General features: G+C 40.1%; 1 protein-coding gene across 1 annotated transcript in view; it reads left to right on the plus strand.

Moving 5' to 3' along the window:
- The window catches only part of scn5lab (sodium channel, voltage gated, type V-like, alpha b), a 180205-nt gene that overhangs the window by 36769 nt on the left and 129837 nt on the right, over positions 1-13599 (plus strand). The window contains 2 exon segments of the mRNA XM_051940377.1: positions 11591-11755; positions 13429-13572. Coding sequence (XP_051796337.1) covers positions 11633-11755; positions 13429-13572 — 267 coding nt within the window. The 5' untranslated portion in view covers positions 11591-11632.

Raw genomic sequence — 13599 nt, forward strand, 5'->3', positions numbered from 1 at the left:
TTTAGTCTGGATGTTGTTAGTCTGGATGTTAGTCTGGATGTTTTTAGTCTGGATGTTAGTCTGGATGTTTTTAGTCTGGATGTTGTTAGTCTGGATGTTAGTCTGGATGTTTTTAGTCTGGATGTTAGTCTGGATGTTTTTAGTCTGGATGTTGTTAGTCTGGATGTTTTAGTCTGGATGTTGTTAGTCTGGATGTTAGTCTGGATGTTTTTAGTCTGGATGTTAGTCTGGATGTTTTTAGTCTGGATGTTAGTCTGGATGTTTTAGTCTGGATGTTAGTCTGGATGTTTTTAGTCTGGATGTTGTTAGTCTGGATGTTAGTCTGGATGTTTTTAGTCTGGATGTTAGTCTGGATGTTTTTAGTCTGGATGTTGTTAGTCTGGATGTTTTTAGTCTGGATGTTAGTCTGGATGTTTTTAGTCTGGATGTTAGTCTGGATGTTTTTAGTCTGGATGTTAGTCTGGATGTTTTTAGTCTGGATGTTAGTCTGGATGTTTTTAGTCTGGATGTTGTTAGTCTGGATGTTAGTCTGGATGTTTTTAGTCTGGATGTTAGTCTGGATGTTTTTAGTCTGGATGTTGTTAGTCTGGATGTTTTTAGTCTGGATGTTTTTAGTCTGGATGTTAGTCTGGATGTTTTAGTCTGGATGTTAGTCTGGATGTTTTTAGTCTGGATGTTTTTATTCTGGATGTTAGTCTGGATGTTTTTAGTCTGGATGTTAGTCTGGATGTTTTTAGTCTGGATGTTTTTAGTCTGGATGTCTTTAGTCTGGATGTTTTTAGTCTGGATGTTTTTATTCTGGATGTTAGTCTGAATGTTTTTAGTCTGGATGTTTTTAGTCTGGATGTTTTTAGTCTGGATGTTAGTCTGGATGTTTTTAGTCTGGATGTTAGTCTGGATGTTTTTAGTCTGGATGTTAGCCTGGATGTTTTTAGTCTGGATGTTTTTATTCTGGATGTTAGTCTGGATGTTAGTCTGGATGTTAGTCTGGATGTTTTTAGTCTGGATGTTTTTAGTCTGGATGTTTTTAGTCTGGATGTTCGTCTGGATGTTTTTAGTCTGGATGTTAGTCTGGATGTTTTTAGTCTGGATGTTAGTCTGGATGTTAGTCTGGATGTTTTTAGTCTGGATGTTTTTATTCTGGATGTTAGTCTGGATGTTAGTCTGGATGTTTTTAGTCTGGATGTTTTTATTCTGGATGTTGTTAGTCTGGATGTTAGTCTGGATGTTTTTAGTCTGGATGTTAGTCTGGATGTCAGTCTGATTGCTGTTAGTCTCTGGAGGTGAGGTCAGATAATCGGTCAGATAACAAGAAAAGTTTGCAACCAAATAAAAGCAGGACAGCAGCGAAGCGACGGTGGGACTGATCCAACAACCTCCGACAGCTCTGGGAGGAAGCTCCTGTAGTCATCCAGAGATAAAGTCAGGGACATACTCTGACAGCTCAACTGGTCCACTTTCCTCTCTCCTGCTCACATTATAAATATCTAATATTTCTATTCCATGTTCCTGAGCTGGTTTAAACATTTAATCTGATGTTGTGTTTTCAAAGAAAGACAGTTTTATTTCACATCATGTTCTGCAGAATGGTCTGAATAGGTTAAAGGTTGCTTTGTATATATTTCTTGGAACCAATCACGGTGGTTGTGGGCGGGGCTAAGCCCAGGATGCAGTGATGGTGTCCCTGCTAATTAGTGACTGGGGATGTGTTTTGGTGGAATATTTGCATCAGAGGTGGTGCAAACTGTCATTTTATTGGATATTTCTCTGACTAAACAACAACTAGAAAAGCAGTCAGAGAGCGCAGACCTCCACCAAGGATATTGATTTTCAACATGTAGGTTCTACTAAAAGGTTTGTTCTGTTTTTTATTGATCAGATGTAAAGTTTGGTCAGTTTAGTCTTTCCGGGTTTGATTGGTTGACTTTATGTTGGATGTTTCTCCAAGAATGTTGTTTCTTGTAGTGAAGGAATTTTTAGTACGACTACTGAACCACAAAGAGTCGGAGTGTTTAGTAGACCAAAGGGGATGGAAACAGCGAATGGTTGGAGCGAACTTTTGAAACTAAAACGCAAACTAGTCGTTTCCATCGACTGAATAAACTGTGTCGTCAGAAGGTGGCGCTGGAGAGTATGTGAGCTTTAATCAACAGAGCAGAAGAAACAAAAGCAGCTGTTTTTGTTTGATTCAGTGCAAACAGAGATAGAAACACAACAAATTCCTGCAAAGAGACACAAAACAACCACAAACTGAGAAAAAACAAGACATTTTATGAACACAAATAAATGCAAAAAGACGGGAAAGGTGCAGAAAATGACCAGAAGGAGACAAAAACTCATTAAAAGGGAATCAAAATAAGATGCATCCTGAACAAAAATAAATGCAAAATGAATAGAATGAGATAAAAACAGAATAAAAGACATCCCAAATGTATATAAAACAACAGCAGAGACACAAAAACACTCAAAACAACCACTGAAATCCGAAAAACAACAACAAAGAGACACGAAACAACCAGAGAGACGCACAAAAGTACCAGAAAGGGACACAAAGCGAACAAAGACGGATGCAGGTTCAACACAAACAGAAATAAAATGTGTAAAATTCCTGTAGAGAGACACAAAACAACCACAAAATAACAAAAAAAAAACAGATGCAACATGAGCAGAAAGAGATTAAAACTTATTAAAAAGAACTGAAAACAACAACAAAGACACAAAACCACGACAGATGCATAAAAGCAGCAGAAGGACACAGAACAGAAAATAGATGCAGAGATGCTGATTCAGTGCAAACAGAAAAAAAGTGTAAAATTCTTGATGAGAGACACAAACCTGAGGAAACATGAGATGAAATACAAACAAAGCTAGATGCAGACAGAAACAAAGCTACAAACGGACAGAAGATGATCCAGAACAAACTCCAGAACTTAGAGAAGTCCACCAGTCGTCCCACAAACAGATCCAGACTGAACTTCCTGAGCTGCAGGATCCTGGCTGTTAGATTTGGGTTTGAAACTGAGAAACTCTGCAGAGACTCGACGTGCGGACTTTATCAGCCAGAGCACGTCTTCACTCGGACTCGGGCCAACATCAGGCCGGCCGACGGGGCGACACGTGGAGCATAAACGGAGCAGAGACCCGGACCAGGAGTTTGTACGGTGGCTTGAGGGGGCGGAGCCGGACGTGAAAACAAACGGAATCAACAAGCCGGAGCGTCGCAGCTCGACTGGAGCGTGTGAAGGGCTGTCGTCCAACATGCAGCTTCCACATGACGCACGGAGGCGGCGGCATGTCAGGGTCACCCCCCGCCTCGCCGCCCCGGCCTCCTGCCAGCTCGGCTTGGCTCGCTGCCGCCCGTCACTGAATCATCGAGCAGCGGCGAGGCTGCGATCGCAGCGGCACCGTGACAAAATGTGTTTTCTGCTCTCGGGCTAATTGGATTGAAGGTGCTGCACATTCGCTGCTTCTGCACGGCGGCGTCCTCTGAGGAGGGTTTCTGTGAGGGGGTTTCGCTCTCCATCACCCAGCCTGACAGGACACTCTGCAGATCAGAGCAGGGGCTGATGGGATTGGTCCTGCTCACTGCTCTCTAGAACATCATGCTGATCCCTTTAATACTGTAGCTGTCCTGGCAGCTCCGTGTTGGCAAGCAGTGTGAGGGTTTAGACAGTGAAGGAGCACCATGAGGAAGACTCTGTGAGGCTTCATGACCTCCAAAGTAGAGAGCAGGACGGGGGTTTAACATGAAAACGTCTTCTGTGACGAGTAATGACCTCCGTTTTGGGGATTTAGATCGTAAAGAGGCACCGTGACAAAGACTGGTGTGATGTTTAATGACCTGCAAAACAAAGAGAGCATTGTGAGGTTTAGCTAACAAAAGGGCACCATGACAGAGACTTCTGTGACAAATAATGACCTCTGTTTGGGGGTTTAATGGGGCACCATGACAGAGACTGGTGTGATGTTTAACCCTTACAAGGCCATGTTATTTTCTATATATTTGCATGTACAGCCATGTTTCTGGAGAAGTACTTATACTAAAACCACCTAATCCATAAAAATATTGATCAAGTCTTGCGAGGTCGTATTGTCGTAGACGTTCGCCATGTTGAATTTCGGCCGTGTTATTACGGTACACGGCCCTGATAAGAGATTCTTAATTGTGGCTTTGTTATAACGACTCATACGACTTTATCGTTTGAAAAAAGCAAATTTGGGGCCAATGTTTATATCTCACCATTGGTCGACTTAAACATACGGGTGTGTGCATATTTTATGTTCATTAAAAGCCTGAACCGAGTATACTCTGTTCTGGCTTTTTAAGGGTTAACTACTAATGGGGCACCATGACAGAGACTTCTAAAGCAGAGAGCATTGTGAGGTTTAGCTAATAAAGGTGCTCCATGACAAACACTGTGCCATCAGCTACTTTTTTTATTAGAGAGCTGATTTTTCCTTTAAAGCTGCTTTACCTTTGAGGTGAAATCAGTTTTTCAGCCTCAGATCTTTGCTTCATATGTTTTTTGTGGTGTAATAATCAGAGACGTCGTTGTCGTCGTCGTGCGTCAGTCCAGGAGCAGAAAACACACCTGAGTTACATAAAGAGAGTTTGAGGATGCAGACGGCCGGAAAACAACAACACAGTGTTCCTTTAGCGAGTTCCAGCAGCAGCAGTCTGTTCCTCATTTCCATTTTCTCTGCGTGTCTATGTGTGTGTTTTAGTGTGTTTGTTATAATGTGTGTGTGTTTGTTATAATGTGTGTGTTGGCTTGGCGTAGGTGCATGCATATTCTGTCCTCCTTTATTTCCATACCATTTCAGCTATTCATCAGATACAGTATGTGCCTCTGTGATCCCCTGCTGTGTGTGTGTGTTTTAGTGTGTTTCATTGCGTGTGTGTGTGTGTGTGTGTGTGTGTTATTGCGTGTGTGTGTGAACAGGACGGCCGTACGCTTGGCTTGCTCTTTCCTCCTCCGAGCGTTTTCCTCCAACCTCTGGCGAGCCGAACTCTGCAGCATCACGTCTGAAGCTCGGTGGTGAATCGAGGACAGATTATTACCAGACGCTGCTCCTTCCGTTTGTTTAGGGGGAAATAATTAAAATTATGTTAAAAAAATTATAGAAAATTATAGCAAGGACCCAGAAAAAATAAAACCAAAAGAACCAAATACACAATAATTGTGAAAATAATAAAATAATGCTTTTGAAAGGGTTTTAGATGCAGTAAAGCTAGAATAAATGATTATATGATTTAAAAATGCTTTATCTTCTTTTAATTCTCAAGATACATCATTTTTTTCACAGCAAATATGTGTAAAAATAATTAGATTATTTGCTGATAAATAGTGTAATTTCACAAACATTATAAAAGGACAAATGAGCATTTTTAAATAAAAAAGATTATTGGTGTGGATATTATTTATGTGATTTTTTTCTTCTACTCTCATTCTACTAGGTTTATTTTTATGATTATTTTATAACCTTTTCAAAGCTTAATGTGCATTAGTTTTTTTTATTTAAAAAAAGCACCAAATATGTGTAAAATAATTAGATTTTTTGCTGAGAAATGGTATAAAATAACAACTGACTATTTCTAAAAAAAAATTATTGATGTGGATATTATTTACTGTTTTAGTCAGTTTTATTTTTCATGGTTAATAACAAAATAAAATAAATAAATAAGTTTTTTTTTGTAATTTTACGCAACGGTATGTGTAATTTACCGGCACAGGAAAAACCTGTAAAATACCATTTAAAAAAAAAAAGATTTCTCATTTTTAATTTCTTAATTTACATGATTTGTCCGTCAAATAGCAACAAATACCTGCTGAAAAATCTGCTTTTTTCATTTAAAAACAGTAAATAACGGTGTGATTTTACTGAAGAGGGAATTTGGTTTTTGTAAAAATGTTTTTTTGATGCGATTTCACGAAAAAACTTCTCCTGAAACAGACTCGTGGAAAAAGACTCATGGACTAGAAACAGACTCTTAGAAAAAGACTTGTTGACTAGAAACAGACTCGTTGACTAGAAACAGACTCGTTGACTAGAAACAGACTCGTGGAAACAGAATCGTGGACTAGAAACGGACTCGTTGACTAGAAACAGACTCTTAGAAAAAGACTTGTTGACTAGAAACAGACTCGTTGACTAGAAACAGACTCGTTGACTAGAAACAGACTCGTGGAAACAGAATCGTGGACTAGAAACAGACTCGTGGACTAGAAACAGACTCGTGGACTAGAAACAGACTCGTGGAAAAAGACTCGTTGACTAGAAACAGGCTCTTAGAAAAAGACTCGTTGACTAGAAACAGACTCATTGACTAGAAACAGACTCTTAGAAAAAGACTCGTTGACTAGAAACAGACTCGTGGACTAGAAACAGACTCGTGGAAAAAGACTCGTTGACTAGAAACAGGCTCTTAGAAAAAGACTCGTTGACTAGAAAAAGACTCGTTGACTAGAAACAGACTCGTGGAAAAAGACTCGTTGACTAGAAACAGACTCGTGGACTAGAAGCGACTCGTTTTCCCGTGCAGGTCGTCCTGTCGTCGCTGCTGCTCGTCTTCGTCTTCGTAAATCGCTGCATGAAAACTGAGCTGGAAGTGAAGCTGCAGACAGACACACAAACCCTCGAGTCGTTACGAGTCCATTAAACCTGCGACCCACAAAACCAGCCGGCAGCACGGAAACGCACAAAACGCACAAAGAATGATGACAAATGGACACAAAGTGATTAAAAATAGACTCACAACGATGCAACATACCAATAAGAATAAAGGACACAAAATAACAACAAAATAGACACAAAATGAAGACAAATAATCCCAAAATGATACAAAAGAGCCACAGTGAGATGCAAAAGTTTAAACACAACCACAAACACAAAACAACCACAAAGACACACACTGGTGCGTCATGGTTACGGCTGAGGTGTTGGTGTTGCGTTCAGGGACTTTGCTGACAGTACGTGAGTTTGTGAGCGAGTTGTGTGTGAACTTTGTTGCTGTTTGAGGTGAAACATTGTGTGTGTTTGTGTTTCAATGTGACTTTGTGTGTCTGTGTGCGTTTGCGTGTCCTTCCTGAGGGCGATGCTCGTTCAGTCCGGCTGACCCAGAAACACATCAGTCCTGTAGTTAGGATCCCTGAGCCAGGCAGCGGCACCGCGGGGTGCTGCTGTTGTTGTGCTGTTGTTGTGCTGTTGTTGTGTTGTTGTTGTTGTGACAGCTGAGGAACACAGAGAAGCTGTTTATTGATCAGAATCCTTCAGTTTGAAGCTCCTCAATCAAAACAGAGCAGCTGAAGGTCCGACAGAGCAAGGAGTAAACAACAACAACAACAACAACAGCAACAACACAACAGCAACACAAAGAGCAGAAGAAACATCATTAAAAGCAGGAAAAACACCAGAAGCTCTGCAGTGACGCACACCGTGTTCAGTTATTAGATGTTTGGAACACAAAGAGACACAAAATGATACAAAATAACCACAAAGAGACACAAAATGATACAAAATAACCACAGATACAAAATGACACAAAATAACCACAAAGAGACGCAACATGATGCAAAAATATACACAAAATGATACAAAAAAGACAAAACCAGACATAAAATGACACAAAGCTACCAAAAACAGAAACAAAATGATGCAATGTAACAATAAAGAGACAAAATGATACAAAGAAGTCAAAAATTAACACAAAATAGCAGCAGAAGCACACAAAATGATACAAAATTAGCAAAATAATGAAAATAAAGACACACTAAATGATGAAACATCAGGACAAACTGGAACACTTTGGGTCCATTTAGACAAGTTTTGTGTTATTTTTGGTGTACTTTAAGTTGTTTTTTGTAAATGTAGTGTCAGTTTGGACAAATTTAGATGAACTTTGTCCACACTTTGATTGATGTTGAGTCAGTTCGTGTTGGTTTTGTGTTAACTTGGACACATTTTCATTGATTTCAGACCATATTTAATGGGTTTTGTGTGACTTTAGGAGGCCGTAGAGGTCAGCAGACATGAAGAAGAGGAGGAAGGAAGCAGTGCTGTGGGGTTGTTGTTGTTTGTTTGTTGTCTCCTCTGGCTGCAGTTTAAAGCTGTAAATGACTCATTAAACACATGCGGCTGACAGTCTTCATTCAGGTCTGATCACGCTCAGCTTCTGATTTTATATTCAACAGTTCAGTTCAATCACTGGAGATGTGCAGGAAAATCACACACACTTTTATTTACACGTTACACTGTAGGAAAACAACAACAAAATTATTATTATTATATTGATGTAATTATGTAAACATAAATATAATAATTTATAGTGAATTATTAATATTGTTTTCATCACTAATGATAATAATAGTAATTTATAAGAACACATTATCATTAATAACAATAGTAATAATAATAAATAATGTCATTATGTGAAAAACTAACAGATTAGTGCTGTGAAGACGAGTGGGTGAACATAGAGGAGAATTTATCATCTTTTTGAGCTGGTGGAGACCAAAAATAAAGCAAAAACAGAGTCAAAGTTAGACTCAGTCAGTTGGGTGGTTTTATCTTCCTCACAGTTCCCTCTATGCTGCTGACACTCTGCTTAAATCCATTGTTTGTTTTCATTTAAACTAAGCATGTAAAAGATCAGGGAAGAAGAAGATAAATGAGTAAATGTCCAAATACTGTTGGTCGAGTTGATTTTGCTGCTTTCCTCAGAGAAAAACCGAAGTTCTGAACAATTTTCTGCCACAGAAATGCCTTTTATTCCACCGTTGATCATCTGGCCACCTGTCAGATCTTTGAACATGACTTTGGGAACGTCTTATTTCGCTGCAAACAGGCGACTACGTGACCGAATGGAAAGCAGAAGGAACGCCTGATCAGGAGCTACTGTAGTCCACGTCCACGTGTGACGGGACGGATGACAGCTGGAGACAGGGAAGAAAAACAGAGCTGCTTTCTGCTTTGATGTACACACACACACACACACACACACACACACACACACACACACACACACACACTCCAGAAATCAGATTTGGGAGCTGTGAAGAATAAATGCATGAAGGGTTGAAAAACGAGGCCTGTCTAATCATTCAATTAGGATCCCAGGCAGATGGTGAACACACACACACACACACACACACACACACACAGACACACACACACACACACACACACACACACACACACACAGTAACCTGTTACACTCCTGCTCGGTGTAATCCATCCTTCAGTGTTGCTTCACACTGATCCAGTGTTAAAGAGGCTCTTGGTTACTGGGACATCCCATAATAATCTGACCGTACAGACTCCATAGCAGCACTAGACTCACAGTATTCAGTTTGGTGATCATGTGCTGCTTTGGGCCAAAAAACTGAATAAAAACGTCTAAACGCTCCTTTGGACGTTCGTAAAAATTTTAGGAATACAAAATATTTTTGATTCACGTCAGTCAATTTTTAACGTGTTTTGCGTAAGTTGTGTCTCATTTTGGACACATTTAGATTCATTTTTTAAAAATTTGATTCATTTTGACAAGTTTTTAATACTTTTTGTTTTACACTTAAATCATTTTGGCTCATTTTTGATTATTTTGAGCAATTTTTGAATGAATTTGTGTGAATTCTTTGATTCATTTTAGCCATTTTTTGATCCACCATGCACACTTTTAAATCATTCTGGACAATTTTGTGACTCATTTTGGACATCTTGGTCATTTTCACATATTTTCACAGATTTTGGACTTCTGATTCCAGTAATTTTAAAAAAAAATCATTTTTAATTAGTTTAAAAAAATTTGATTCATTCCAGCCAATTTTTGAATCATTTTGGAAAAATTTTATTCATTTTGACCAATTTGTCTACATTCTGGACACAACTTGAAACATTTGGGCAAAGTTTTTATTCATTTTGGATTTTTTTGTTTATTCCTTTTGACCGATGTCAGATTCATTTGTTGCACTTTTTGAATCATTTTGGCCAGTTTTTGATACATTTTGGACGCTTTTTGAATCATTTTTTTACATTTGTATCATTTCACTCACATTTTAATATATATTGAGGAACATTCATGATTCATTTTGGCCAGTTTTTGATTCATTTTTAAAAACTTTTTGATTCATTTTAGCTATATTTATTGATTTTTGGACACATCATAGTAATGTTAAACACATTTTCATTCATTGTGGACAGATTTTATTCACTTCTTTTGAACAGTGTTTTGACTAACTGTCCAAATCCTCTGTTGGAGCTGATCTGGCTTCTTTTCTCAGAGGAAAAGTCGGCTTAAGAGCTGTTCTCTGCTATGAAACTCGTTTTTTTTTTAACCCGACTGCAGGAAAACTTGGAGTGTGGATTATCAGACGAGCTGGTGAACATATCGGAGCGTTGAGCAGCTTTTTGAGGTGGTGGAGACCAAAAATGGAGTAAAAACAGGGAAGTTTGGACTTTAGGAAGGAATGATTTCAGTGCAGATAAAACTTTAACGAGGATTAACGAGGAAGAGCAGCCGAGGTCTTTTTTTATTTATCCTGGAGTTTCACGGCTCGTCGTCTTTAAGGCTCTGCTGAGATAAAGAGTTTGTCCAGCAGGTGAGTCAGAGCTTCATCAGGTCGTCCTTTTTCCAGCTGATTGGAGGTGAAGCAGTAATCATCCATTCAATCACTTCTGAGACCCGACTCTCGAATCAAACGCTCCTCGTCTCATGACTGGAGGACTCGAAACGCACTCGACGAGAGTTTTATCAGTCTGACGTCAGCCTGGACTGATGATCTGATTACAGCCGCTGAGGACCAGAAAATGATCATCACCGTTTACAGTTATCTGAACAACAAAAAAGTCAATCCTTTTGCTCATAAACAAGAACTAAACATGGCAAATATAGAAATACAGAGAAGTAGTGACCATTGGTGAGTTTTTGAGTCACCTTTTTGTCTCATTTTGGACAAATTGTAGACATTTGGACACATTTTGAGTGATTTCACTCACATTTTAATTCATTGTGGAAACATTTTGATTCATTTTGGACAAATTTGGCAAAATTTGGACACATTTGGTGACATTTGGTGACATTTTGATTCGCTTTAGACATAATTGAATCATTTCCTTTCACAAAATTTGATACAATTTTGGGCAAATATTCAGACATTTGACCACATTCTGAGTCATTTTACCAACATTTAAATTCATTGCAGAACATTTTTGATTCATTTTGAACAAGTTTTGATTCATTTTAGACAAAATCTTTTATTCATTTTGGACACAGTTTCATGATTTTTTTGGACAAAATTTGATAAAACTTTTAGCAAATTGTGAGAAATTTTGAACAATTTTAGGAACACTTGGACACATTTAGTGACATTTGGGCACATTTTAAGTCATTTCACTCACATTTTAATTAATTTCGGGACATTTTTGATTCATTTGGACAAATTTTGAGTCATTTTGGACAAATTTGGTGACATTTTGATGCATTTTGATTCCTTTTGGTCATATTTTGAGTCATTTCTCCAACATTTTGGTTCATTGTGTAAAAACTTTTGCTGATTAATTTTGGGCTATTTTTGGTTCTTGTGTGTTGCAGCTGGTAATCTGGGCCAGTCAGCAGCAGGATCAGGATGAGAAGATGGCTGGCTGTGTGTTTCCAATGGGACCAGAGAGCTTTCAGCGCTTCACGCCGGACTCCCTGGCGGCCATCGAGCAGCGCATCGCCCAGGAGGAGGCCCGACGCCACAAACACTACCAGGAGGTAACGTACACTCAACAAACACGACCAGGAAGTAACGTACACTCAACAAACACTACCAGGAGGTAACGTACACTCAACAAACACGACCAGGAAGTAACGTACACTCAACAAACACGACCAGGAGGTAACGTACACTCAACAAACACGACCAGGAGGTAACGTACACTCAACAAACACTACCAGGAGGTAACGTACACTCAACAAACACGACCAGGAAGTAACGTACACTCAACAAACACTACCAGGAAGTAACGTACACTCAACAAACACGACCAGGAGGTAACGTACACTCAACAAACACGACCAGGAGGTAACGTACACTCAACAAACACGACCAGGAGGTAACGTACACTCAACAAACACGACCAGGAAGTAACGTACACTCAACAAACACTACCAGGAAGTAACGTACACTCAACAAACACGACCAGGAGGTAACGTACACTCAACAAACACGACCAGGAGGTAACGTACACTCAACAAACACGACCAGGAAGTAACGTACACTCAACAAACACTACCAGGAAGTAACGTACACTCAACAAACACGACCAGGAGGTAACGTACACTCAACAAACACGACCAGGAAGTAACGTACACTCAACAAACACGACCAGGAGGTAACGTACACTCAACAAACACGACCAGGAAGTAACGTTCACTCAACAAACACGACCAGGAGGTAACGTACACTCAACAAACACGACCAGGAAGTAACGTTCACTCAACAAACACGACCAGGAGGTAACGTACACTCAACAAACACGACCAGGAAGTAACGTTCACTCAACAAACACGACCAGGAAGTAACGTACACTCAACAAACACGACCAGGAAGTAACGTACACTCAACAAACACGACCAGGAGGTAACGTACACTCAACAAACACGACCAGGAGGTAACGTACACTCAACAAACACGACCAGGAAGTAACGTACACTCAACAAACACGACCAGGAGGTAACGTACACTCAACAAACACGACCAGGAGGTAACGTACACTCAACAAACACGACCAGGAGGTAACGTACACTCAACAAACACGACCAGGAGGTAACGTACACTCAACAAACACGACCAGGAGGTAACGTACACTCAACAAACACGACCAGGAAGTAACGTTCACTCAACAAACACGACCAGGAGGTAACGTTCACTCAACAAACACGACCAGGAGGTAACGTACACTCAACAAACACGACCAGGAGGTAACGTACACTCAACAAACACTACCAGGAGGTAACGTACACTCAACAAACACTACCAGGAGGTAACGTACACTCAACAAACACGACCAGGAGGTAACGTACACTCAACAAACACTACCAGGAGGTAACGTACACTCAACAAACACGACCAGGAGGTAACGTACACTCAACAAACACTACCAGGAGGTAACGTACACTCAACAAACACTACCAGGAGGTAACGTACACTCAACAAACACGACCAGGAGGTAACGTACACTCAACAAACACGACCAGGAGGTAACGTACACTCAACAAACACGACCAGGAGGTAACGTACACTCAACAAACACGACCAGGAAGTAACGTACACTCAACAAACACGACCAGGAGGTAACGTACACTCAACAAACACTACCAGGAGGTAACGTACACTCCACCAATGCTGACAGTAAAGGGGGAAACAAACTGTGTTGTGTTGGTAGGACCTGGGCGACGTGGAAATCCCCCGGCCCCGGCCCGACCTGGAGGCTGGAAAACAGCTGCCACGCATCTTCGCCGACATCCCATCTCACCTGGTGGGCGTTCCCCTGGAAGACATCGACCCGTACTACTTCAGAGACCACAGGGTGGGTTTGTGGAAGCTCCTGAAGGAC

Source organism: Acanthochromis polyacanthus, chromosome 20 (assembly GCF_021347895.1).
Source record: "Acanthochromis polyacanthus isolate Apoly-LR-REF ecotype Palm Island chromosome 20, KAUST_Apoly_ChrSc, whole genome shotgun sequence".
Lineage (NCBI taxonomy): Eukaryota > Metazoa > Chordata > Actinopteri > Pomacentridae > Acanthochromis > Acanthochromis polyacanthus.